We start from the raw sequence: 26,070 nt of genomic DNA, 5'->3' as shown, positions 1-26,070 counted from the left end.
TTAATGTGACAATCTATGACTTCAGTGCGTTTTGTCCATTGGGATCGGTAGACCAACAATTAGACCTACCAAAGCTGTGTTGGAAATGTAAACGCTGTAGTTTGAACTCCTGAGAGGAACATAGAGCGCCCTATTTTAATGATCTGAGTGCATGGTCTGAAGAGTAGGTGCACTTAGGCGGTGTATGAATTAACTTTTGCAAATTTAATGTTGTGCTAATTTTGTTTTTTGAACACTCACTAATTACAAAAATATACTTTGCCTTGTACTGAGGCATATTTGGACTTATTTCAAATGTTTTCATGCATTTAATCTGACATTTCTTTTATAGATATAATCTTTTTCCAGGTCCTAAGATTCATGAGATGTTGATTATGGAAAGCAGCTGACAATTATCACAATTATTATTACAAGAACAGATTTTAATGCAAATGACGTGACAGTTATCCGGTGCCAACAGACCATGAACTTTGTGCAATACAGGGTGCTAATTAGGCTGCCTATTCTCCCTTTGTCCCCAGGGACAGGAATCAAGCCATGTTTTGCTATTGTGAGGTGAATGTGGGAGCAGTGCTGAAACTGAGAGACAGTCAGACAGAATATACCCAGGCTGGCATTTGCCTGACTGCAAACCAGACCATGTAAAATGGAAGCTTTTAAAGCCTCATCACTCTTTTACTCATAATCTATGCATTTCAGAATCTAGGGTAACACATGGAAATGCTGCATTAAAGTGTTAGTTCACCCAAAAATGAAAATTCTATCATTAATTACTTACCCTCATGTCGTTCGACACCTGTAACACCTTTGTTCATCTTCAGAACATAAATTAAGGTACTTCCTCTCTCAAGACCTAAAAAAGGCACTAAAGACGTCGTTACAAAGCCCATCTCAATAATTTTACAATAATTTTACTGGTTCTACAATAATTTTATGAAGCGACGAGAATAGCTTTTGTGCGCAAAGAGATGGCTGATTTATATATATAATATATATATATATATATATATATATATATATATACACAGTATAATATATATATATAATAAATCCAGAGAAACTTCAAATTTTGTAGTGGTCTCTTTATTTTTCCATAGCTATAAATATATATTTTCTATCTCTACATTCCACATCTGATTTTTCTTTTTTCAATATAACGTGGACAGAATATTTTAGCATTTGGTAAAAGTAACGTTATGTAATAAAAAGTATACTTTGCACAAACTTGGAATTCATGTCAAATATGAATGTCATATATGTTATATAAGGTAATTTGTGAAAAAAAAAGTTCCACTCAAATTATGCTCATACAAACTATTTATATATTACAATATGTGCATGTAAATCTACTGTTTAAAACGACACCCTTGACTGATGAAGTGTCATTCTGTAGTTCCTGTAGTTTAGGTTTAACAGAAAGAGTATTGAATGATAAAGAAAATAAATTTAGAAAAAATCTTTAATGGAACTCATGAGAAAAAGAACCCATCCGATCCCATACAAATATTGACCATAACATCTTTTCAGTTGCTGAGTTTCATATGTCAGACATTTAATGCCATCTGGTGGATTGTCGTTGTATTTTGCTAAAGTGGGCACGTTTACCTGAGCTAGCACTGCATTTCACTGTCCATTTCATTATTCTAGTTGTGCATATTAACAGAACATGAATATACTTATGATGCAAATACAAAGGCATGAAGGCATAAAGAAACCTACCATTTTCTACCTCTTCTTTTGACAAATAAAGGTGCTATTTATTGTCACATGATGAAGCACAGTTGCCTGTGGATTTCAATTCTTTTAATCTACCCAGCACTTTTGATCCCAGTCTGTTGTTCTGTGTTGACTCCGGCAGCTGCTCATGTGTGATGCTGTGATCCAAAAATGAAAGAAAGGAAGAACGTTTATCTCATGTCACCATCTAGTATCCTTCTCAACAAAGCAAATAATTTGCTGTTCTCATGACCATGTGGCATGCTGGAACAAACAAAAACTGCCCTTTTGTTTTATTAACAGCTGTTTTATAGCTTTTACTTCACCAATTACCCTGCCCGTATGAGGATTATGCGATGGATTAATGATTGAAGAGCTGGTGCTCACCTTGCTGTTTTTCCTGCAGAGGCGACTGGTGTTATTGGAGTTCTGGGACTTGTAGACAGAGAAGAATTTTGGTTATCCTTCTATTCATCCATTTGTCAACCTCAAAATGACTGAATTCACGTACTAGTAGGTACTACATTTGGTTTGAAACTTACTTAATGACCGTTTAAAAAAGTGCATTCTATAATATGAATTTCTGTAGTATGAATTAAATTTGGATGTAGTACATTTGCCATGTTGTCACTTTCGTGTGACATATGGCGACAGTTCTGCCACTTCTCCCGTGGCCTCATGCAATAGTAAAGTGTCCAGTGGATGTGCATCTGAGTACTTTACTTTTTGCCTACTGTTTTATAAATACTATGAATTTGGACATACTACTTGGCTCACATGCCAACTACATAGTATGGAAGTAAGCATATTCGGATGCTGGGCATGATAAAGCACATGATAATTAGCAGTTCTCAAAGAGCCAAAATGTTATTTAATAACCCACTGTACCAACCCATTGCCTTCATCGTGATCCTCTTTAACAGATGAAGCTGAAGATCTTGCAGACAGACCGAACTCTGCTTCAATCATCTCAGGAGTGAGACGGAGCTCTGAGCTCTCAGACCTGCCAGAGAAATCACACCAGCATGAATTTCTAAATGCCGTTAGGTTTATTCATGCTGGCGTTAATCTATATTTACATTCCAGCTTGAATCTCTTCTCTGATGCTGTCGGACAGACCCTGAAGAGCTGGAGGAGCCTCCACAGGCAGCAGGACAAAACTGAACGGGTCAGACCTAGAAATTAAAGAATTTGCACTGGTTGGACTCCTTTTATTGCATGTGTAAATGAGAGGTTATGAGAGTGTGTGTAATACTTACATCCGTGGGGTGCAGTCACTTTCAGTTCTCTTGGATAAAGTGCTCAAGGCCATGGAAGGAAACTTCTTCCACATCATAATGCCTTTGATTATATCCTGCATTTGATATTTTTCAAGCAAATGTTTACAGGACGAATGTATTCTTAGTAATAACATTAAATTAAGTAATTCAATAAATTAAATTAAATAAAATTTTTGTCCTGGATGCTGTTAATTTCAGACAGTAATACACAAAATAGGACCAGCTATGACATGAAACTTTATTTTCATCCACATTGATTGAGAGGTTGCTCTTTGTGAACATTATGTTTTAATTGTTTTAAATTGTGATGTGCAAAAATTTATAAATTCTCAACTAACCTTTTTGTCTAGAAACTTCTTCTGTGTTTGAGGGGTATGCACACCCACACCATTGTCCTTAGGGACAGTGTATCGTGGCAGTGGACACAAATGAAAGTCCAGGTCACACTCCAGGTAAAGTGGAGCTTGTTTGAAGGCATAAATGTGTGGCACAGGATTCTAAATAAAATGAAAAAAAAGATAATATTAATTCAAACAAAGTAAAAAGTGTATGATATTTCTGAATTAAATAATTCAAAACTTCTGATGTAAAAAATAAATAAAATAAGAACACAAAAGCAGCACCGAATAATCTGTATCATAATTTGAATACATTATCATATTTGTTAATAATATTTTGAATTAGCCTTTATGTTTATATTTTCAATTTTCGTTTCAACTTGATAAGTAAGTTCGTGTTTTCATTTTTTAGGATTTAAAAAAATAATAATATATCTACACTGCCAAAAGTTTTTGATCAGTAAGATTTTTGATCTTTTTAGAAGAAGCCTCTTATGCTCACCAAGGCTAATGTTTCTTGAGGATCAAATCATCATATTAGATTGATTTCTGAAGAATCTTGTGACACTGAAGATTGAAGTAATAATGCTGAAAAAAACTCTTTGCATCACAGGAATAAAACTCAATTTTCTTAATCTTTAGTTCATGTTAACTAATATGCTAAGTGTTACTAGTTTCATTCATTTAAAGTGTTTCCAGTTTCATTTATTTTAGTAGAAGTAAAACTAAATGAAAATGAGAAATGTTGATTATAAAATAAATTAAATTGTATTTTTATTTCAGGTAATAAAAATGTTGTTCAATGATTGTATTTTTAGTTATATCTAACGATAACAACCCTGCATTTTTCATAGTATAGGCATAGCATTCTCAGCAGATATTTATAGGTGGCTCAAAAAACATACAAAGATCCGGAGAGGGTGGGCGTTGGGCGGTCTGAGAATTGCTTCAGGTGCACTAAAACTAAGTGTGGGACGTAAATCCTGGTGTGATCCATCATCGTCCTCTGGCTTCTCATCTTCCTCATCCTCACTGAGCTCTACAGATGGACATGTCACCACAGGAAACAGCTCATCCTATAACAACACGATGCCGATTAGACCAAACACAATAGTTTTCAAACTTTTTTTAATGCAAAAAAAATAACAATTAATCATAACTTATTAACATGCTGGTTACTTTTGCTCCGGTGCGTAATGTCCTACACAGGTCAGGAGGAACGAATGTAGCTGCTGCATCAAAGACAGATAATGGCTGATAACCCATCAGTCTGTAACGCTGGGGAACCTTAAGAAAAGACATGCAGAATTCGCATTATACCGACATTAACAAAAAAATTAAGTTCTGATGTGAAAATGTAAATCTGTTTTGATGGTTTTATAAAAGGATCACATTATGAGGAATCATGTTTTAAAGGGAACTCAGGAAAAGAACATTAAAAATGTATGATATGAAAACTATGATTAAATATCATCAAAGTCAACTTATTGTACTAACCCTAACAGCTAACCTTAAAGGGATAGTTTACACAAAAATGCAAATTCTCTGTCATCATTTACGGTACTCACTCACAATTTGTTCCAAACCGGTATGAGTTTCTGTGCTCCACTGAACACAAAACAAGATATTTTGAAGAATGTTTGTAACAAAGCAGATAGAGCAACTATTGATAGCTCTATCTGCTTTGTTACAAACATTCTTCAAAATATCTTCTTTTGTGTTCAGCAAAACAAAGAACCTCATACAGGTTTGGAACAACTTGAGGGTGAGTAAATGATGACAGAACTTTCATTTTTGGATGAACTATCCCTTTAACCTAACAGTCTGCTAATACTCTCAAGTTAGCAGTGTCTGAGTGGACCATCGAAATAAAGTGTAACTCCTGATTTTTATGTATTCATTTTTTTTGTGGCTCACCACTCACCCATGATGTATTTATTTCAGAAATGTTTACATTGCAAAACCCCATTGGACATTTCAAGACAAAAACGGACCTTTCCAGGAACTTTTAAGAAAAATTACGAGACAAAAAATTCCCTACCAGATGAGGAAAGAGTGGGAAAAGTGCTTTCTTCCTGTACCTTTAGACTGAATAATGGAGTCTTGAGTTTCATATCTGCTTCAGGCATTCTTACAGGAACACGGCCCAATGCATTCACAGCCTGAAAGCCACAACACGACACTGCCTTCAATGCCACAAAATATGCCCTGATAATACACAGCTCAAATGTTGAACTGAAACTATTTGTGCATTTGTCGAACAAAATGCACCTCTTTAAGAGGTTTCAATCCTATTTACAGTAATTGAAAATATTTAACTCTAGTTTTTGGAATAAAATTCTGTCATACAAGGGTTATACAGAAGATCTGCACAATAACCATAAGCAGTCTCTCACAAGTTCATCAGGTTGGTCTTCGGGCACAAATGTATTGAAGGTAATGGGCAGAATTTTTTCTGGTGTCAGCTTAAAAAAGTGCGGCTTCTCCTCCCCATCTACAACAAAACAACAGATGAATAACCAAAATAATTTTGAAGATATGACTAGTTAAAACTATAACAACATAAGAGCAATGTACAAAACCATTCAAAAGTTTGAAGTATGCAAGATTTATTGGTAACACTATGTCAACAAACAGTAATAAAGTTATCATTTGCAAACTATAAGTTTATAGTTAATTCAAAGATTGTATATTGTAGTTAGAATGTTAATATATTAATAGACCTTTTAATGTTTTTGAAATAAGTATTTTATGCTCACCAAGGCTGCATTTAATTGATCAAAAATACAGTAAAAACAATAATATATTTTTATAGCTATATTTTCAGCATCATTACTCCAGTCTTCAGTGTCACACGATCTTTCAGAAATCATTCTAATATGCTTATGCTTAATTAAGCATTTTATGCTTAATTTTTTTGTGTGGAAACAGTGGTACATATTTCTGTCTTTGAAAAAAAATGTTTGTAACCCTATAAAACTCTTTACTGTCATTTTTGCTAAAAGCAAGTATTAATTAGAAAATAATAACAATAAAATCCCAACCTGATTCTTCATCTCCCTGTAGACTCCTGGTTTTGCGAACAAGTTCTCTTAATGACACAAGCCTCTTGTTCATTCGACATTGAAGAACGACCTTGATTAAACACAACACAATGCAACATTATTATACGTATTAGTACTGGCACACATTATATATATATATAATCCGCACAGGGAATTGACCACAAGCACCGTAGTAATGCTTTAAATAATAGTTTATTGACATTTAAATTCATTTACATTATAATAAGGCTGAATCATGAGTTACGCTACCTTACGAGCAGCCTGCTGGAAGAGTCTGAGTGCTCGCTGTCTGATCTCCAGCTGGCCAGTGCCATACCTGATGAAATCAGCAGTGCATTCTGGGAACTATAACATAGAGCTGTTGAATAAGTCTAAAATATATTCAGCTAAATGCTAACAGTATGTGACAAAAGGTATCAATACCCAACTTTATGATATAAGCTTGATATATACTTTCTTGCTACCTACTTAAATCTATGCACTTTCTCACCATTTGTGGAGTACATACTTGCAATATAATCATGCAAATTGGGACATAGCCTAAATTGAAGATAAGGATTAGAAACATGATTTTCAAGAGCAAGACTTGCATGTACCTGTCCAGCATCTTGTAAAATTCGTCGTGAGAACATTTGAGTTGATGTTCTTAAAAAGTCCACTGACTCACCACTGTATTTTAGCTGAAACACACATAAAAAGTATACGAGCATTCAGTGGAAAGAGACACAAAATGTTCAATATGAATCCAACCAATACAATGGCTTACTTTGTATGCAGCAACTGCCTCATCTTGTTCCTTCAAAATTTTAAGTTTCTGTTCTGTTGAACATGGGTCGTCACCCAGATCAACTTGCCTAAGAATAAATCAGACTAGTTTTAAGGGTTTTTCAGTTCACTATGTTATATTGAAGGTAAAATCAGAATTTCTGTCATATACACCAATCAGGCATAACATTGTGACAGTTGTCATTGACACCGATTATCTCTTCATAATGGCACCTGTTAGTGGGTGGGATATATTAGGCAGCAAGTATTCCCTGGTGGCTGTGGTCTCTTTCAGCAGGATAATGCACCCTGCTACAAAGCAAAAAGGGTTCAGCAATGTTTTGAGAACCACACGAGTTTGAGGTGTTGGCTGTATCTGAAATCGCCCCCTAAACCCTCAATCACTATTCCCTATGTTAGTCCACTAATACAGTTCCCTTGAAGGAGTGAATAAAAACAAGTGAGTGAATTTGGACAGCCATTGACTGCACAACGACTGTACACTAGTTATTGCATTGCAATGTGGGATAGAATGAGTGCAGTTGATAATGTTCATTATGGTCTCAATCCAATCGAGCATCTGTGGGATGTGCTGAACAAACAAGTGTGATACATGAAGACCCAACTTCGCAACTTACAGGACTTAAATGATCTGCTGCTAACATCATGGTGCCAGATACCACAGCAGACCTTCAGGGGGTCAGGGCAGTTTGGCAGCAAAAGGGGGGACCAATACAATATTTGGACATAATGTTATGCCTGATCTGTATGTGTTATATCACATAACACATGGAGTAACATACCAGCGGATATGACTGGCTTTCTCCTCCTTTTGTTGGACCTTCTTTAAAAACAGGGCTTCCTTCATCTCTCTTGTCTGGTCTGCAACTTTGGTATTAGACATTGCTTCAACAAATAAAACATACAGGTATTTTTAATTGAATAACTGTGATTTCTGGTCACATCATTTCATGTTTCATTTGTAGTATGTTGTTTTACAAATCCAATTCAAATCTGTTCATATACGGTTTAAAATCTGATTAAATCATGAAAATTGGATTCTGTATGTGTGTTTCGGCCATAACAGTCAGTCTGTAACTCAATGCATTTACCATCATACACACCACAGTGGGTAAGAATTGTTGCTGAGAGTCAAGTAAAAAAAAAAAAACGAAGACTTTTTTCATATCTACTGTTGTCATCAGATTTTACTAGAATTACATACAGAGTGATGACTGATGAGGGCAGCACAAAATAAAGTGGTACATACAGTGTAAGCTACAAAATGGCCTTAGAAGTCCACATAAGCACCACTGTAAAAGGCCATTTTCAGGTTGGGTAACTTGCAAAAGGGGCATGTAATTGGAAGATTATAAAATGGGACTCCCATTATTATTATCTAAACTGCATTCTTCAGATTAGATCACATCAGCAACAATTTTCCATGCCAGTCAGGGCAAGTTTTTGCTTTTTAGTGTTGGTTAGATGCTGGTGGACCATCATAAAGGCCCTGATATACTTCAGGTAAAGTCGAAGAACAAACTGGTGTGAAGTCATTTAGAACAAAATCAAGCCAAAACAAAGTCATTTGGAGATTGTTTTGGGAGTTCAAAACAGCTGGCCAAAGCAAATTTTACGGAAAAGTTTGCTCTGGCTAGTAAACATCTTCAAACTACCATTGGTCAGTGTTGATTATATAATAGGAAGGTGAGCTCGGAGGCTCTGCCTTCTTTGATGTGGAACTGTTCTCTGGTTTACTTCTTCTGCTCAGTCCATCGAGGTCAGACGTCCGTGAGTAAAAACATGGACACACCACTTTATAGTAGAAAATTAAGTTGTCATTCTAATTGAAAGCGACACTGTCAGTTTTTTCATGTTTAATACGATAAAACTCATGCTTTAAAGCAGTCTATTGTATAAAGTGCTATCTAAATAAACATAACTTGACTTGACTGGAATGCCAAATTGGAGAGCTTGTGCAAACACATCCACTTCGCTATGATGAGATGCTTTCTTAACTGCTATTTTCTCACCACTACTATTTTTGTTGCGTTTTTTTTTTTTTTCTTTATTGAGAGGAAAGTACACAGCACATATTAACATATTAATCTAAACATTGCTCTTGGCAATGTGGGCAGCATTGGGATGTTCACTAACATATTTCACCTCCAATCGAAGAACATTTTTTTCCCGCATTGACTGTATCAGGGGCTTTACTCTTTGTGTTTTGTAGGGACAAAAACATTGCTCTTTGAAGCTGGTTGACCAATGCTAGTTAAAAAGCCTGGTGGACACATCAGCATTCCAACATGGCGGTTGGAATGCTGGTTGGAATCTTCGGTTGGAATCTTTGCCAAACTTTTATTTCCATAGTTTTAATTCCCTGGATGAGTAATGTGGTGTACTTACCCTCCCGGAGGTCCTTGTATCTTATTTTGTCTTGTGGCCGAAGAAGCATTTTAACAAGTCCTGCATGAGTGGTGACATCTGTGGTGGAAATCTGCAGTTGTGGGTCAGATTTGGTCTTCTTCTTGCTGCTCTATATGAGTGTAAACAGAATAATAAGATTACATGATTTATAACTCACTATATCCTCCTGGGACCCCCTCTGTAGTGGACATTATATTTTAGTGAATTTCTCTGACATCATACAAGTCACAGTTTTAAGAGATGTTTCATAATGACAACTGCTTCTCCTTGGACTTTAAAATTGACTGACATTAATTCAGTGCTCAAATTTAATATAATAATGAAATATTGATATTTATAATAATTTACATCTGACTATTTTTTTAATTCCTTCTCATGAATCAACATCAAAATATGACTTTTTGTAATGAAACAGGACATTGATTTCATACATGTCCACTGTAGAAGACACTGGGACTTAAACCATGTTTATCAGGCATTTTGGAAGACACAATAAGTTAAAAGGGAATTAAATTATATTTTAATATTCCTATGAAATACTAGATATTATTATGAAAATACTGCCATTTATTACTTGCATATTATATTTCTTTTTTCCTTACATGTTGCCTCAAGAACACATTAATATGCTAATTTGATACAATGTAGCAATACATTGTAAATAACGGGGGAAATCTGCTTATGGACATTTTACACACACTGCATAAAGCAAAATGATATATCAAATCATTCTGTTATATCGTTCATAACATAGTTGATACAAAGTTTGGTATAAAAAAAAAAATCCTGAAACCTAAAAATTGAATGGTGGTTTAAAAAAATGGTGATTTGTTTTTGCCTATTCATGTCTTTTTATTTTCTACATAAGGCATAGCTTAACAAATGAATACAATTTTTCCACAAATATTATTTTCCAATTTTTTTCCTGGTTCTCAGGAGGATATGGAATTAGGGAATTAATCAGAATTATTACAGGGCTCTACATAACGCCCATTTTGGGCGCATTTACGCCTAAAAATTACTGCGTGCGACTGTGAAAAAATATTTAGGCGCACCGGTGCGAGTGACCCGATCTATTCTCATGAATGGATGTGTAATACAATCGGAATAAAAACACGGAGTGAATCAACACTGAGAAACTGACAGGCTACGTTTCCTACTGCAATCAACTGCTTTTCATGCCTTCAGTCAGCAGAAGAAGTGCAAAAACATGTGCGACGGACTACACTTCAAACAACGATTGTTTACAAAAAGAAACGTGTGTGACGACGCAGCCATGCGCACTTTACCAGACGCCTCGCGCTGTTGATTTACAGACAAATCAAAATGAATTGGAAATACATTTGGATTATCATAAACAAGCTCAGAAATTAGCGGATGCTTGGGGCATAAATGCCATCAAACAATAATGTATTAATAATACATTTAAAAAGCCCTTGAGTTAATCTTTATCACTCATGCTGTTTAAAAAAATACTAAATGTATATAATGAGCAAGTATATCATGAAGATTTTTTCCAAACCGGGTTTTTGTCTTATTCTGAATCACTGTACACACAAAATAAGTTATTCCCGCTGCGGATTAGCACAATATCTGCGTGACTTTTTTTACGGTCTATGGACTCACCACAAACAGAGAGAAGTAGATCCGGCAGCAATGTTCTCCCGCGAGACGCATGCGGTTCTGTTTATGAAGCGCCAGAGCGCCAAAAGTTACTACTTGCTATTGCTCCGAGTATTGGCATAAGTGCATGTGTGAGACTGATCTCGTACAAAAATCGAATAGACAAGTTGATATTGAGTAACAACGTTTTAGCCACAACACCGTCTATTTGTGAAAATCAAAGCCTCACCAGAACTGATTCGCATCTCCAAGCGATTCGATTCAAATGAATCTGTGTTTTGAACTATTGACTGAATGACTTGCCGCCACCTACTGGGCTTTGCATGGGCTTTTTATTTAAAATATTAAACTTTTAAAGTTTAATTTGTACATATTTCTAAATTCAAAAACTTATATGTAAAACATTCATACAACATTAACCCATGCATTAATGCATTAAATGCATAGGTGTTTGATTGTATGAAGTCCAGTTCTGCTTTTTTTTTGTCTGTGTATTTGTGCTGTACTCTCAGAAGTTAATGATAATATTATGCCAGAATTATGTTGAATTTAAGAAATTGACAGATGATGCATACATTTAATAAGATTAGAAAACATTGCTCTTATAATGGTAAAAAATGACCCTGGACATTAAAGGACAAATATCGTCCTGTAATGGGAAAGTTATAATTGGAATGTGTTTGATGGATTAGAAGGTGCTCCTAAATTTTTGGCTGTGCTCCTAAATTTTTTAAATTAGGAGCACAAGTGCTCCTCAAGAAAAAAGTTAGCGTAGAGCCCTGTATTATCAATACTATTATTACCAACACTGATCACTTCATTATAATTCTGACTATCGATACATTGCTGATATAAATAAAACAAAAGGAATGTTTGAGAAATTGCATACCACAGCCACAAGCTTTGCTGGCTTATGATTGTAATTCTGTGTATGTGTTTCCCACATTTGTAGGCTGAAAGGGAATGTGGTCAATTCAAATTCAATTCAGTAAGCACAGTGCAAACAAAAAAAATTCAATTTGTAATTCAATTTCACACAAAATTCTCTGCTACTGTTTTTAATGGCCCAAAATGAAATTGACCTCAGCTAATTCAAATAACTGCATCTGCACAGCCTATAACCATTCAGACCTTTTTGAAAAAACAAGCACGACTGTGTGTTTCTGTTTTGGGTGCTGGTTCCCTTGCTTGACTAGAAGGACCATGCTGGATGACCAGTATTTTTGCTGGTAAACAGCATAGCTTGGCTGTTCCTCCAAACCAGCACTAAAATGTAGCTCAAACAGTAAAGCGTGGCGCTAGCAACGCCAAGGTCATGGGTTTGATTCCCAGGGAAAGCAAGAACTGACAATAATGTAAAATGTGTATCTTGAATGCAATATAAGTTGCTTTGGATAAAAGCGTCTGTCAAATGCATAAATGTAAAATGTAAATGTAAAACACTCGATAGTTGAAACGGATCTTTTCAGAACATAAATAATATAATTTTTTTTACCTTCTCCAATGAGGGAAATGTTTTTAGCTTATGATGGGATGTAACAGCCAGAGATTTAGCATCAGCAGTCTTCCACTCTTCAACGAAATAATAATCATCATCATCATTTCCATCAGGTTTACTGAGGCATAGAGAACACAAATGCCATTATCATTCGTGTAAAAGCATCTGAACTCAGACATTTACACTGCATTTTACTTACATTTTTAGTATGTAAATGTTATTATGAAATTGTATTGTGGTTGAAAATGTTTTATGAGTGTTTTAGTGCATTACACTGCAATCTTTTACTTTTTCTGTAGTTTTACCTGAGCACCAGGTATGGAGATGAGGAACCGGTCACTGTCCAGATGACAGGTTTGGAATTGAACTGAGAGATGACCAACTGTAGTGTGATGTCAGCAGTGCCGTACCGCAGAGGTGTAAATGTCACTTTTAACATGGTCTTTCCATTTGCTGGAATGATCCCTGATTAACACACAGATAACATATTGATGTTACAGTAAATGAAAAACAAAGTAGGTCTAGTATATGTTTGATCACAAACTATCAGTTCTATCAATATTTATGAACTTTAAATACTGGTTTCCATTGCTGTGGATTGTGAAGGCAACTGGTTACCTGACAGCGGTCTTACGGTAAAGGCCTTATGGGGCTGAAGGTAGTGCACTTGGAACTCAAAGTCTATTGGACAACTGCAGCTTAGTGGAATCACATGACTGGCACTATAAAAGCAAAAGAACATCATGTTATGCTTACCAAAGTCTCTTATGCTCACCAAAGCTGCTTAAAAAAACAAATATACAGTAAAAACAGTAATATCAAAAATACAGTAAAAACAGTAATATTGTGAAATACTACTGCAATTTAAAATGAGTGTGTTCGACTGTATTTGGATGTATTAAAAAAAATATGTGATGACAAATCTGAATTTTCAGCATTACTCCAGTCTTCAGTCTCAAATGATCCTTCTGAAATCATTTGAATATTCCGATTTGCTGTTCAAGTAACATTTCTTATTATTATCAATGTTAAAAACAGTTGTGCTGTTTAATATGTTTGAGGAAACCGTGATGCATTTTTTTCAGGATTCTCTGATGAATAGTAAGTTTAAAAAAAACTGCATTTATTTAACAATGTTTCAATGTAAAATCTATACTGTGACTTTTAAATGTAATGCGTCAATGTTAAAATATTATTTTTTCTTTAAAATTCTTTTAAAAAATTACCCCAAACCTTTGAATAGTGTGTATTTATATATAATGTAGTTACTGTACACATTATTGGTGTAATATGATCATTATTGTATACCTCTGCCCGAGCGGCACTGGGGGAAGACTAATGTGGGAAGGGATGTGAAGATCATTGATAACAGGATATGCATGAACAGGAACCAGTAAGTTCTCCTCTCCCTGACAAAAACACAAACACATAATAGCTGTTCTGAGCCTTTTCAGAATTTGCATGGCCAAATATTAGACAAAAACATGTTTTTACCTTGCCATGAATCCTGATGTTATCAGAAAAGTAACGCCACTCGTCCGGTCTGAAGAGCACTGTAACAGTGTAGGCCAGACCAGGAACCAGTCGGCACTGCATTTAAAAACAGGGACTGCAATTAGCACTAGCTGATATTTTGAACATCGCTGTATGAATGAATTTCATAATTTTAATGGTAATAAAATAAGCTTCATTTTTTGTGTGTGCAAAAAAAAAAAAAAAAAAAAAAAAAAACTTTCTTGACATGCATATTTGTGATATTTGACATCAGGTTGATAGTTACCTTTTTGGTATACTTAATTTGGAAATGCCTTGTCTGAGGGGGTAAAATGTGGACACTGAGCACCTCAGAAGAGACATTGACAAGTTTCTTTGGGGGAAAAAACAAACCGCTTATGTCATTACATAATACTTCCTCCCATATTCTTCCCTTTCTGTAATGTTGCTTTCAGCTATAACTCATGAGACCGCAGCGGTCAGTGGAAATTTAGTAATGTGTTTCAGAAAATGGAGTATCAAGTGAAGTCTTTAGAATGAAATATAATGCTTTTTTTTGTTTCAGGCCAATGACACAAACAAGTTACACCATTACATGAGTCATGGAAACATTCCAAAAAACATTTCACTCTGAAAATGTATTGTACTTGTTTTTTTTAGCAATAATATGAACAAAGTAAAACCAACCAGGATTTTCCTATAATCCTTCCCTACTTCAAAGCCACTGAAGTGCATCTCAGATGGTTCGGCTTGAACTATACTGTTACTCTTCAGTTTGGCAAACACCCCTGAAAGGTAACATACAAAAACACAATTATATACATTAATGTAAAATGACAAATGTTTATCAGTTTCATAAGATACAAGTAATGTTGGTGGACTGCTAAAAGCTATAGTTTAATAAATAAATATGATGGAAAAACATTAACAACAGTTGTCCTTACTACTTTCCAGAAGGTGATTGGGTACATTCCCACTCTTTCTTGTGTCCTCCAGCAGTTGGTTTAGGGGAAGTACGTTTTTTTTCTTTACACTCCTGGAGAAAGTCTCTGGGGCAGAATGAACCACCTCCATGCCAACTGGACTTTACAGAGGTTCTTGATCATAACAAATAACCTAGACCTGTGAGTGGGTAGTTCACATGCTTTTTCAAGCAGTATCCTTCAGTGTGACATCCATAGTCTTGTACTCTTTTAAACAATATTTTTGTATAACTCTTGAATAATTATTATTCATGCAATTTATGTACACCAGTTATACAAGTTCCCATCTTTCCTACTTAACTTTAGAGCTTCAACATTCATAAATTATTTATTTTAGAGCAAATAACTGCGAAAATTTCCAATGAACCGTTTGCTATTAAAACTTACCGGAAGTAAGACGTAGAAGACACTCAAGCAACGTCGTCACTAAAGTATTGAGTGTTTTATTTGAAATAGCCTACTTTGGTTTAGGTCTTCGTTTGTTTGTTTGTTAATTAGATTCTATTTGAATCGAAATTCATATTTCAAAACGCACTTGAAATAAAAACTTAATAGAAACTCAAACAACGTAGCCTACCTGCTAAGGATCCTCCATTGAAGTCACGTCAACAATCCCGTCACCATGACAACAAGAGAGCTTATGAAGAGCAAAAAGGTCCAACTAATGATTTCTTTTAACTAAAGTTACTTCTTATCTTCGGTGTATGAATTTATAATAAAATACCTTAGAAGTGCCACCTCAAAAGATTAATTTTCTTTTATATTTTATATATTTAAAAGTATGTTGATTATATATATATATGTATATATATATATATATATATATATATATATATATATATATATATATATATATATATATATATATATATATATATATATATATGTGTGTGTGTGTGTGTGTGTGTGTGTGTGTGTGTGTGTGTGTGTGTGTGTGTGTATATTTTTATATATATATATATTCATGCAATTTATGTTCATGCTATATATATGTGTGTGTGTGTGTGTGTGTGTGTGTGTGTGTATATTTTTTTATATATATATATATATATATACATACATATCCTATATCAGACTTGTGCACAGTTCAGAATTGAATTGAGAATGACTCCTAAATTCCAATTCAGTTCTTAAATTTGAATTGATGTCAAAAACAGGATCTAGAATTCAAATTCAAATTTGAATTAAAGGAAGCAGAATTGAAATTTAAGAAAAAAATCAAAGATATTCATATACATGTTCATCTTGCCCATCTGCACCTGTTGAGAGAATCTTTAGTGTTGCAGGAAAGATCTTCAGAGCAGTTTTACGGTGCAGACTCAATGATAAAACACTTGAGGAGTGATTGAGAATTAGATGCATCAGTATTGCTAAGGGAGTTTTGCATTGGAATGAATGATAACTGCATTTATATCAACTTTGTGTTATTTGATAACTTTGAAATGAAAATAACATTGGAACAAAACTAATTAAACAACATTGAGGGGGTAATTTATTTTAATTGATCATTATCTGTATTTTAGAACAAAATGTATGCAGGGTTGAAGAGTGACACTGTCAAAAAATGAATCATGGGTCTTGTAATTTTCACAAAAAATTTAAGGTGATAATTACAAATAGTGTGTATATTTTTATATATTTAAATTATATATAAGAAAATTGTATTTCAGTGTTGTATAGAAATAAAACTAAAAGATACACATTTCTAATTTTTTAAGGAAATGTAAGCAATTTTGAGGCTTGAATTTAGGAATTAAGCCGATAAAATTAAGGAAAATAAGATTACTTGTTTATTTTTTTCTACTTGTGCCAGGATCAAACAGACTATTAATTGAATATCATAACTGAAAGTCAAATATAAACAGGTCATTTCCATTTACTCTAATTTATAATTAAAAATATTCAAAGTCAACTTAAATAAAAAATAAATAAAAAAATCCATAATATTTAATTAATCCTAAAACTACTTAAATATTATGTGTAATATTGTTACCATATATTTTTAAAGTAGATACTGTGTGACATTTTTACAGTGTATACGTGTAATGAAATTGTGTTATTAAATTAAAACATTAATGTTATTGTTACATTACTGAGGTAAAATGTGTACTTTAATTAGCTACTAATCATATTAAAAGTGAATTGCTTTGCATTGATAAAGTAATCCAAATAAAGTAATCTAAATAACATTTATAATGGGTAACATAACAGTAAGCAATTACATTTCCAAAGTAACCTTCCTAACACTGAATGTATGTGAGATTCAACACATTCTTTCTGTTGTGTGACTGTGTGGAATTTCTTTGAATTGTCATGAATTTAATTATACTTCCTGTCATTCCAATTCAATTTCCTGTGGGGCGGAGTCAATTCAATACAAATTCCAATGAATGAATTGGATGTAGGCCAATTCTGAAATTTGCACAAGCACATTAATACACACACACACACACACACACACACACACACACACACACACACACACACACACACACACACACACACACACACACACACACACACACACACAACTGTATTGTTGTACTACCTTGTCAGTAAATAACACAAACACGAATTAACGCCACTGTGAATGGCTTTGACATCTGTCTATTTTACGGCCAACAAAGGGTAATCAATCTCCATATTTTTCACTCTTTTGGAATGTCGCAGAAACTCTATCACAGATTTTGATTTATTTTTTGTTCTATTGGAGCAAATGGAAATACAAATATTATTTTTTTTGCTGTTGTCTCAGATTAGAAGTTTACCCAACTATGAGGACTTTCGCTTCTGAGAACCCTTGGAAATGTGAATAGGGTCCATATATATATTCCCTATTCCATATATATATATATATATATATATATATATGGTATACATGGTATCTATGGTATATATATATATATATATATATATATATATATATATATATATGGATTAGGGAATATATATATGGAATAGGGTCCATATATATATTCCCTATTCCATATATGGTATATATATGGTATATATATATGGTATATATATGGTATATATATATATATATATATATATATATATATATATATATATATATATATATATATATATATATATATATATGAATTAGGGAATACATATATGGACCCTATTCACATTTCCAAGGGTTCTCAGAAGCGAAAGTCCTCATAGTTGGGGTATATATATATATATATATATATATATATATATATATATATATATATATATATATATATATATATATATATATATATATATATAAAACAAATACTTTTGAAGTTGCCCAAAAATATTTACTTATTTTTATGAAACCAGAAAAAAAAATTATAGACCTAAATTATATTTAGTAAAATTATTACAAATATAATTTAACTGTTACATAACATACACGTGTAAATCTCAGTGCTAACGTAATCAAATGATCAACCAGAGAAGTGTGATTTAAGGAAGAGAAATACAGCTCCATTTCATTTATTGCTATACATTTCACAATAATATTAATAATAATACAGGCATACATTGACAATAAAAGTTTCTCAATAAAGTACAGTCTATTATTAGCATGGGTAAATAGCATTTTATGCAAGAAATTATATACATTCAACACACAAACATTGCACCACTGCATAATGATTTTTTAAAAATAGAATTTTTTTCAATAACATTTCAGCTTATTGGTGAGTTCAGCAAACACATTCAGTGCGTTTCAGCTCAGAGCTTGGGACTGCTACATTGTAGTAACAAGACTGAGTGCTTATAGAGCCTCCAAAGTGAGGTTGCTTTAAATGAGTCAACAGTGTGTTATTCGAGCATAATGGGTAGAGATGGTTAGGGTAAAATGATGGTGCAGGTGTCATGTGTGTGAGCAGTTTGTAATCCTCTTCCATCTCTTGTATTGGGCCGAGATCAAAAGACAACCTAGAGTCCTTGTCCACTGAGATGTTGCTCTTCTCACTGAGCGCTTGATAAAGATGGTCCTCAGATATGGCACTGATTTTATCATGCTGTTCCTTCTGCTGTGGATAATGTTGGGTTGCCTCTGCATTCCAAAATGATGGTACGAATAGATTCTAGAAAGAACCGGTGTTAAGAATATGTTTTAAACAGTGTTGTTATCGTTGACTAAAACTATATATAAAAACATTTCAGTAAAGCTGAAATAAAACAACTGAATCATGTTTAAACTGAAGGGTCCCACTTTATGTGAAGTGCCTTTAACTACCATGTACTAACATTTATAGGTACACAGGTCACACTTTATTTTAATGTGTCTGTTTGTTACAGTGTAATTATGCATTTAAGTACTGTGTAATAATAATTAAAACACATGTACTTGCTATAGGGTAAGATTGGGGTTTGTTTTAGGGTCAGTTGCATAATTATGCATAATTTAGCCTATAGTTATTATTACAGTAATTACATATAACGTGTAACAAGGACACTGTAAAATAAAGTGCTATCAAATTTATTTTATTCAAAATGAACACTATTTTGTCATACATTATCAATCCTTCTTCCAAAATGTTTTTGTCTTACCCTGATTCACTATGGTAAGCCTATAATAAGTGTTTATATTTTAAACATGCCTATATGTCACTCGTCTGTGCATGTCTTGTCATATTCGTAAATAATCTGAATAAAAAGTTAGAAAAACACTGCGAACAGAACGAAGTCTGGCAAAAGGAGAACTCGACAGAGCTCGTAATAAAACGACAATCAACATTGGCTTGGCTTTTCGGAGATAACGAGAACTGAGGGGTTTGAAATGTAAAGGCGACACAGAGATGGTGTTTTTACTCAACATGTGAGTAACTGGTATTTTATTGAACAGATAAATCTAACAGAGCTCATTGTAAAGAATGGTCTATTGTGAAAGGTCATATTCATGTGCACAGTCATGCAGAACCAAAACACAAATGTTCTTCTGCAAAATGCATGCAGTTACATTGTTACAAAATGTATAGCGTACCTTTAAATTATTCATACAATTCACTTATTGTGTACATACATGTTTTACATCATACCTTTATTTAAAAAATATCTGCATGTAGTTACATATTATTACATAATTACACCATTGACACTTCCCTTACCTCGTAACCCACCCTTAACCTAACCAAACCAGCCAAACCTGACCCTAAATTTACCAGTATCTCACCTCAATAGCAGCAAACATGTTACTTTTTTTTAGTACATAGCAGTTAGAGACATCAAACATAAAGTGAGACTAAGTGAAGTACTAAAATGATTAAAACTGAAATAAGAATGATAAAAGCTAAACAGAACTGTTTAAAAAAACACAATAATAAACAAAAGCACTTAACACTGAAAATATAACAATGAAAGCTAATATAAAATTTGAATCCATACTATAATAATATACTACAATCATCTATTATTTAAGCAAATTGTTATGATCAATTAAGGTAAAGTTGTATGATGTGTAGTGGAATCACGAGACATACCTTGAGATGTTCTGGCAGGTTGGTTTTAGGATACAGGTATTTGTACAATTTATAGATGAACAAGACGGCCACGATTCCCAGAGGAAGAAGGATGGCAGCAGCTATCAAACAGCTGGTGAGCACTGGTGTCTCTATATACACAGACAATCATCATCATCATCAATGTCATTATGGTTCTTAGTTTAACATAAGCCATGAATAAGATCTGTATCTATCTGCAGTTTTGAATGAATGCATCCAATAATTATATAATTATCGCCTTGTCGCTATCTTGCAGGGCTGCCTGGAAAAGATGAATCTGTATTCTACTTTATTTTGCACACTCACAGAGTTCTATGGTAGCATATTGTCTGTTACACTTCATAATCAACTGCCAACTAATATCCTGCACTATCACACACTTTATACGTTTATACGCATTGCATATCTTGAGTGGGTGACAGGTGTAGATGGAGACACTTACCAGGTACGCTGGTCACACATACAGCATCACTGAACTGTTTCAAATTTGTGTAGCCTTCAGGAAGCACCTTTGCCTGAGCACAAAATCTGCTCCATGAATGTGGTACTTTAACACTCAGTTTAACATCTCCATTGGCTTTAATGTGCTCTTCAGTGTTGACCGTCTTCTCTACTGCCTATCAGACACAAAGATCATCTTATGGTTATTTTGAAAATATTAATTACATATTTGTTTACTTGTATGTGAGGCTCCACACCAGATCTTTTAAATTATGTTTAAAATTAGATCAAATATTCCCACTTGACAACAAGGTCTATATGTTAATATATTTGAGAGTTTGAACACACACTTTGCCTTTCATTATATGTAATGATTCTTTATTTTCAGTAGAGCTGCTCATAATACAGTAAAGTAAATACATAATTAAAAATAGTCTATTTATCAATCCAACAGAAACATTCACTTGTAATTAATTTTGTCAATAACAAAAATTATAGTTTTTGTACAGTGTTTTTTGTAGCATTTTAGATTGTAATTTCTATTTTGAATTAGTTAATTCAATAGTTAATTTAAATCTATAAATTAAGTAAATGTATTTTCTATATTTTAATTTTAATTTTAGTTAAAGCTTTAATAATTATTTCAGTTTTTGTTGTTCAACATAAAAAAATTTAGATAAGTTTTTAGTACCTTATATATACATTTTACTTTATTTCAGTTGCTTATTTCAAGTTATGCTTCAGTTTTAGTTCAATTATTTAAGTGTATAACAAATATGTCTAATGATTTATGCTTCTGAAAAATTAAACTGATGTACAGAATGATACAGAAGAACATGAGTGTTTATTTAGCACCTCTTCAAGGTCTCCAGCCCAATATCTGATGGTATAGGACACTTTGGAAAAAATATCTGAAAGGTTGCCCACTTTCAGCACTGGGGGCTTGACGTGCACATCCAAAACATTATTACTGACAGCAAGACGCACAGTGGGGGGTCCTATGATACCTACAGGGGAGCAAATCAGTTGAAATAATGATTATATATGAATCTCCTATTGACTTAAAGGTGCAGTAAGTGATTTCTGAGAATCATTGTTGAAAACGGTTGATACTTGAAATACCCCCCGAAAATAACTCTTCTTTTCCCAGTGATATTCCTCAGACATTTTGTCTTTTGTAATGTCTCTCAGCCATCCCTCTTTCTACAGTCTTTCTTCAAATCTCCCTCTTACTCATTTTTTCTCCTACCCAATCATGAGAGGTCACACCCCAACTACTGATTGGAGACAAGTGTGGCTCTCTGTCCAATCCACTTTAAACAGCGTCTCTCAGAAATCGCTTAACTTTAACACAAAAGAGCCTATAGTGTGAACTAAGAGCTGCAAACACAGATTCACACTTACTGTGCACATTAAGCATAAATGTGGATGTATTAACCCACTCAGAGTACAGATCCCGATCCTGATCCTCTGCTCGCACTTGAAAAGTGTAGCGCCCATATAGAACTGGTAGTTTTCCTGCATCACATTTCAGCTCTTTGGTGTTCATACAGAGGAAAACATTATCTTTTCTCAGGCTGCAAGGACAGGGCAGATGACAAACACAACATTAATCAAATCAACCAAAGTGCTATACAGTTTCAAACTGATAAGATAAAAATACAATAAAATACAAACAAAGAACCAGATAAAAAAGAAAAGAAAAAAAGAGAAACCAAACAAGAGAAGAAAAACAATAATATAAAGGTATCTAATCCAAAATTATGCTAGGCAAAAATGTTTTTCATGCGTGTAAAGAATAGGCCTATTGTTTTCAACTTCTGCAAAAGTTTAGAAGTATCAGATTATAATATAACGATAGTAGCAAACAAACACTTGTTACAGGAGTAATTTATAAATGGCATGGAGGCTTTTTGTTTGCCTTTTTCTTTCTCATGTTGGAGTATATTTAAGGATTAGTTCAATTTAAAATGACAATTAGCCCATGATTTACTCAAATCATTCCTCAAATCATCCTAGGTGTATATGACATTCTTCTTTCTGATGAACACAATTGGAGTTATATTAATAAAATTCATGAAAAATCCTTTATAATGCCAGTGACGGGTCCATTTAGTCTGAAGCTCAAAAAAGTTCATCCATCCATCATAAACATACTTAATAAAGGCCTTCTGAAGTGATTTGATGGAGTTTTGTAATAAAAATATCCATATTTAAAATTTTATTAAGTAAAATATCAAGCTTTTGCCAGACTGGTTCTGTATTCAACTTTGTTCACAACGCAAAAAGTGTAATGTGGCGGGGCGGCAGTGGCTCAGTGAGGCGGCAGTGGCTCAGTGGTTCATGTAGGTTGTCTACAAACCGAAAGGTGGTTCGATCCCCGGTTCCACCTGACCAAGTTTCAAGGTGTCCATGAGCAGACACCTAACCCCAGCTGCTCCCGACGAGCTGGATGGTGCCTTACATGGCTTTGGATGGCCATAGGGTCTGTTAAAAGCGCTATATAAATGCAGTCCATTTACCATTTAATGCCTCTTCACAGTTCAAAATGCTTACGCTACATCCTAGTGATATGTTGCGCAATTTGCTTTTTTTTCGTAAGTTGAATACAGGCGGTCTGGCGGTAGATTGATATTTTACTTTATAAAGTTTTAAATATGGATTTTTTTTTAAACACATGGCTTCACTACAGAAGGCTTTTATTAACCCACTGGAGCATTGTAGAGTACGTTTATGGATGGATGCATGCACTTTTTTGAGCTTCAATCTCATGAGCCCTGTTCACTGCCATTATAAAGCTTGGAAACATCAGGGTATTTATTAATATAACTCATCATTGTGTTCATCAAAAAGGCTTGAGGGTGTGTAAATCATGGGGTCATTTTCATTTTAAAGTGAACTAATCCTTTAAGATTTATTTTGCGTATTACTTACATATATCTTGCCGTGTACGTCACGTTGCTCATGGGATTGTGTGGAGATTTCCATTCGACAACTGCACCCATATTAAAGGAGGACACTTTCACATTCTGGGGTCCAGCCAGCTTTGCTTATAAAGTAAAAGAGAGTATCATCACAGTCAGTAATACATTATTATAAAGAATTAATAATTGAATTTATAAAGTATTTGTTTGTTTAAGTATAAATGTCATTGCATTAGATAGAAAAAATGACTTTTTCATGCTGAAAACCCACCTAGAGGAGTATGATCAAACTCAACACCCACAAAAACATTCTCTTTTCATATTGTTACATTGTAGTGCGTCATGTCTGATTATGTAAATACAACTTATTCCCACCAACAAACTGAGAAATTGCAATCTTTATATTTCTGACATTGGATGAACAGGCCACCATTCTCACACTTCGTGCTACATATTTTTCCCCTCTCTGCTATCCACCAGTGGGTCATGACCCAGTTAGAAACCTACTGCATTTAACAAAACAAATGATGCAACACAGAATTAGCTTTGATACACAGGTGTCCTGCAGCAGTGCAACCACAGGCTATGTTCATTTTCCACTAACCTTTAACAACCAATCTGAGGTACTGGAGGTAGAATACTTTTAATCATTTTGAACATGTCTGTTGTTTTACCATTTACAAGCTATGAATGTTTTTCTTGAAAATTGTAGTTTATACAAACCACACTACACTTACAAAAAAAACTCTCTTACCTTTAACACTTTCTTCATACACTCTAAATAATAATAATAAAAATAAAAATAATGCAGCAGCATAAATCAATATGCTGATTTAAGGTTATGGGAACTCCAAATGAAAAACGTAGAACTTCACATGAAATATGTTGAACGACAGTGATAGTAAGAGGAACGTAATTTGTTTAAAAATAAAAAAGGCCACAGGCCTAGTCTATTTCATCTACCACTATATTAGCATGAACAATTAAAATATTAGCATTAAAGGGCAGTCAGTGCTTAGTCTAAATGCAGTGTTTACTTCAGCACAGTGGTAACAACATGCTTACACAATCTTAATGTCAAACAGCATTAAACACTAACAGGTACTTCCCCTAGTTGGGAGCTATAAAATATTTTGTATTAAATCATTGCTAACTTTTTTTGGTAAATGTTTCAACTTAAAAGGTTATTATACTTTATTTCGATGGTCCACTTTATACATTTTACTACTGTATAAGCAACTTAATACGTCAACTAGATTATTAGTAGATTGTTAGGGTTCAGCTGAGTAGAATTGAATACATTGACAATCGCAAGGTTAGGTTACTTATAATCAGTGGAATGTCTGTTGGGGAACATCAAAAACAGAAAGTGTTCGCAGATATTAAGCACAGTCTACTAATACTCTAATGAGAGTTACGTTGCAAAGTTATAGTTAGTAACACCTCAACTGGGGGAGCATTAAAATAAATAATAATAATAATAATTAATTTCATTTAAACGCTTTTCTAAAATAAAGTGTTACCAAAAGTACATTTTAGAAGTATTCCTATACTGCAAATATATGCAGCATTATTAAACAATATGAATAAACTATATTATCATAATATTTTTGTAAATGTCAGTCTCAATGCTTTCAATGAAAAAAAGTACAAAAATGAATAAACATGAATTAGTAAAAAAAAAAAAAAAAAACGGAATAAATATGTAATTTCAAAATTATACCTAAAAGCAATTATTATAAAGAAGCAAATAATACTGACCAGCATAGGTGGGAACATAGTTGGTCACGAAGAATATGAGAGCCCAGATGCTGAGCTTTAAAATCATGACTGACAACATCACTGATCACTGCAGGTCTAATCGGCGGGCTTTTATCATGTGCTGAAGAGGAACCAGGAGCACACTATATGACTCAACTGCTTCCTATTTGAGTTGGGGGAAGAAGAAGAAAACACAAGACGTGTTTCAGCAACAGACTAACGTCATTCATGTATAAAATGCAGAGAGCAATTCTGCTGTTTGGTAA

General features: G+C 33.8%; 2 protein-coding genes across 4 annotated transcripts; both read right to left on the bottom strand.

Annotated features, from left to right (window-relative positions):
- Positions 1-1,087: 1,087 nt before the first annotated feature.
- On the bottom strand, positions 1,088-15,802 carry cfap221 (cilia and flagella associated protein 221). 2 transcript variants are annotated; one of them, XM_067442815.1, is made up of 25 exons: positions 15,770-15,802; positions 15,154-15,331; positions 14,897-14,997; positions 14,496-14,582; positions 14,210-14,305; positions 14,024-14,124; positions 13,334-13,437; positions 13,021-13,180; positions 12,713-12,833; positions 9,574-9,703; positions 7,968-8,070; positions 7,166-7,253; positions 6,996-7,079; positions 6,649-6,744; positions 6,379-6,469; positions 5,731-5,828; positions 5,416-5,496; positions 4,514-4,621; positions 4,240-4,410; positions 3,335-3,493; positions 2,976-3,070; positions 2,796-2,891; positions 2,609-2,719; positions 2,104-2,151; positions 1,088-1,874 (listed from the first exon to the last, which is right to left on the bottom strand). In XM_067442815.1, exons 2-25 carry the CDS (start codon positions 15,281-15,283, stop codon positions 1,754-1,756), a joined length of 2,580 nt encoding a protein of 859 aa, XP_067298916.1. In that variant the 5' UTR covers positions 15,284-15,331; positions 15,770-15,802; the 3' UTR covers positions 1,088-1,753. The 2 variants fall into 2 exon arrangements, with proteins under 2 accessions (XP_067298916.1, XP_067298914.1); XM_067442813.1 differs by lacking the exon at positions 15,770-15,802 and adding an exon at positions 15,580-15,751.
- A 2,853-nt stretch (positions 15,803-18,655) lies between these two features.
- crfb15 (cytokine receptor family member B15) lies at positions 18,656-26,067 on the bottom strand. Of its 2 annotated transcripts, none has more exons than XM_067442811.1 (7): positions 25,805-26,067; positions 24,054-24,168; positions 22,524-22,696; positions 21,975-22,126; positions 21,121-21,295; positions 20,658-20,788; positions 18,656-19,262 (listed from the first exon to the last, which is right to left on the bottom strand). In XM_067442811.1, exons 1-7 carry the CDS (start codon positions 25,881-25,883, stop codon positions 18,876-18,878), a joined length of 1,212 nt encoding a protein of 403 aa, XP_067298912.1. In that variant the 5' UTR covers positions 25,884-26,067; the 3' UTR covers positions 18,656-18,875. The 2 variants fall into 2 exon arrangements, with proteins under 2 accessions (XP_067298912.1, XP_067298913.1); XM_067442812.1 differs by having other exon boundaries at positions 24,054-24,163.
- Positions 26,068-26,070: the final 3 nt, after the last annotated feature.

This window comes from Pseudorasbora parva, chromosome 4 (assembly GCF_024679245.1).
Source record: "Pseudorasbora parva isolate DD20220531a chromosome 4, ASM2467924v1, whole genome shotgun sequence".
NCBI lineage: Eukaryota > Metazoa > Chordata > Actinopteri > Cypriniformes > Gobionidae > Pseudorasbora > Pseudorasbora parva.
Note: the sequence above shows the minus strand (reverse complement) of the source record. Positions and strands in the feature narration are given on the sequence as shown.

Coding starts and splice junctions, on each gene's coding strand:
- cfap221 (XM_067442815.1), bottom strand. CDS start 15,283: ATGGAGGTGGTTCATTCTGCCCCAGAGACTTTCTCCAGGAGTGTAAAG. Junction 9,704..12,712: donor CATTTCCCTCATTGGAGAAG/GTAAAAAAAATT, acceptor ACACTCATATAG/AGCAGCAAGAAGAAGACCAA. Junction 5,829..6,378: donor ACAGGGAGATGAAGAATCAG/GTTGGGATTTTA, acceptor GTTTTGTTGTAG/ATGGGGAGGAGAAGCCGCAC.
- crfb15 (XM_067442811.1), bottom strand. CDS start 25,883: ATGTTGTCAGTCATGATTTTAAAGCTCAGCATCTGGGCTCTCATATTC. Junction 22,697..24,053: donor ACGTACACGGCAAGATATAT/GTAAGTAATACG, acceptor CTGTCCTTGCAG/CCTGAGAAAAGATAATGTTT. Junction 20,789..21,120: donor ATGTGTGACCAGCGTACCTG/GTAAGTGTCTCC, acceptor CTGTGTATATAG/AGACACCAGTGCTCACCAGC.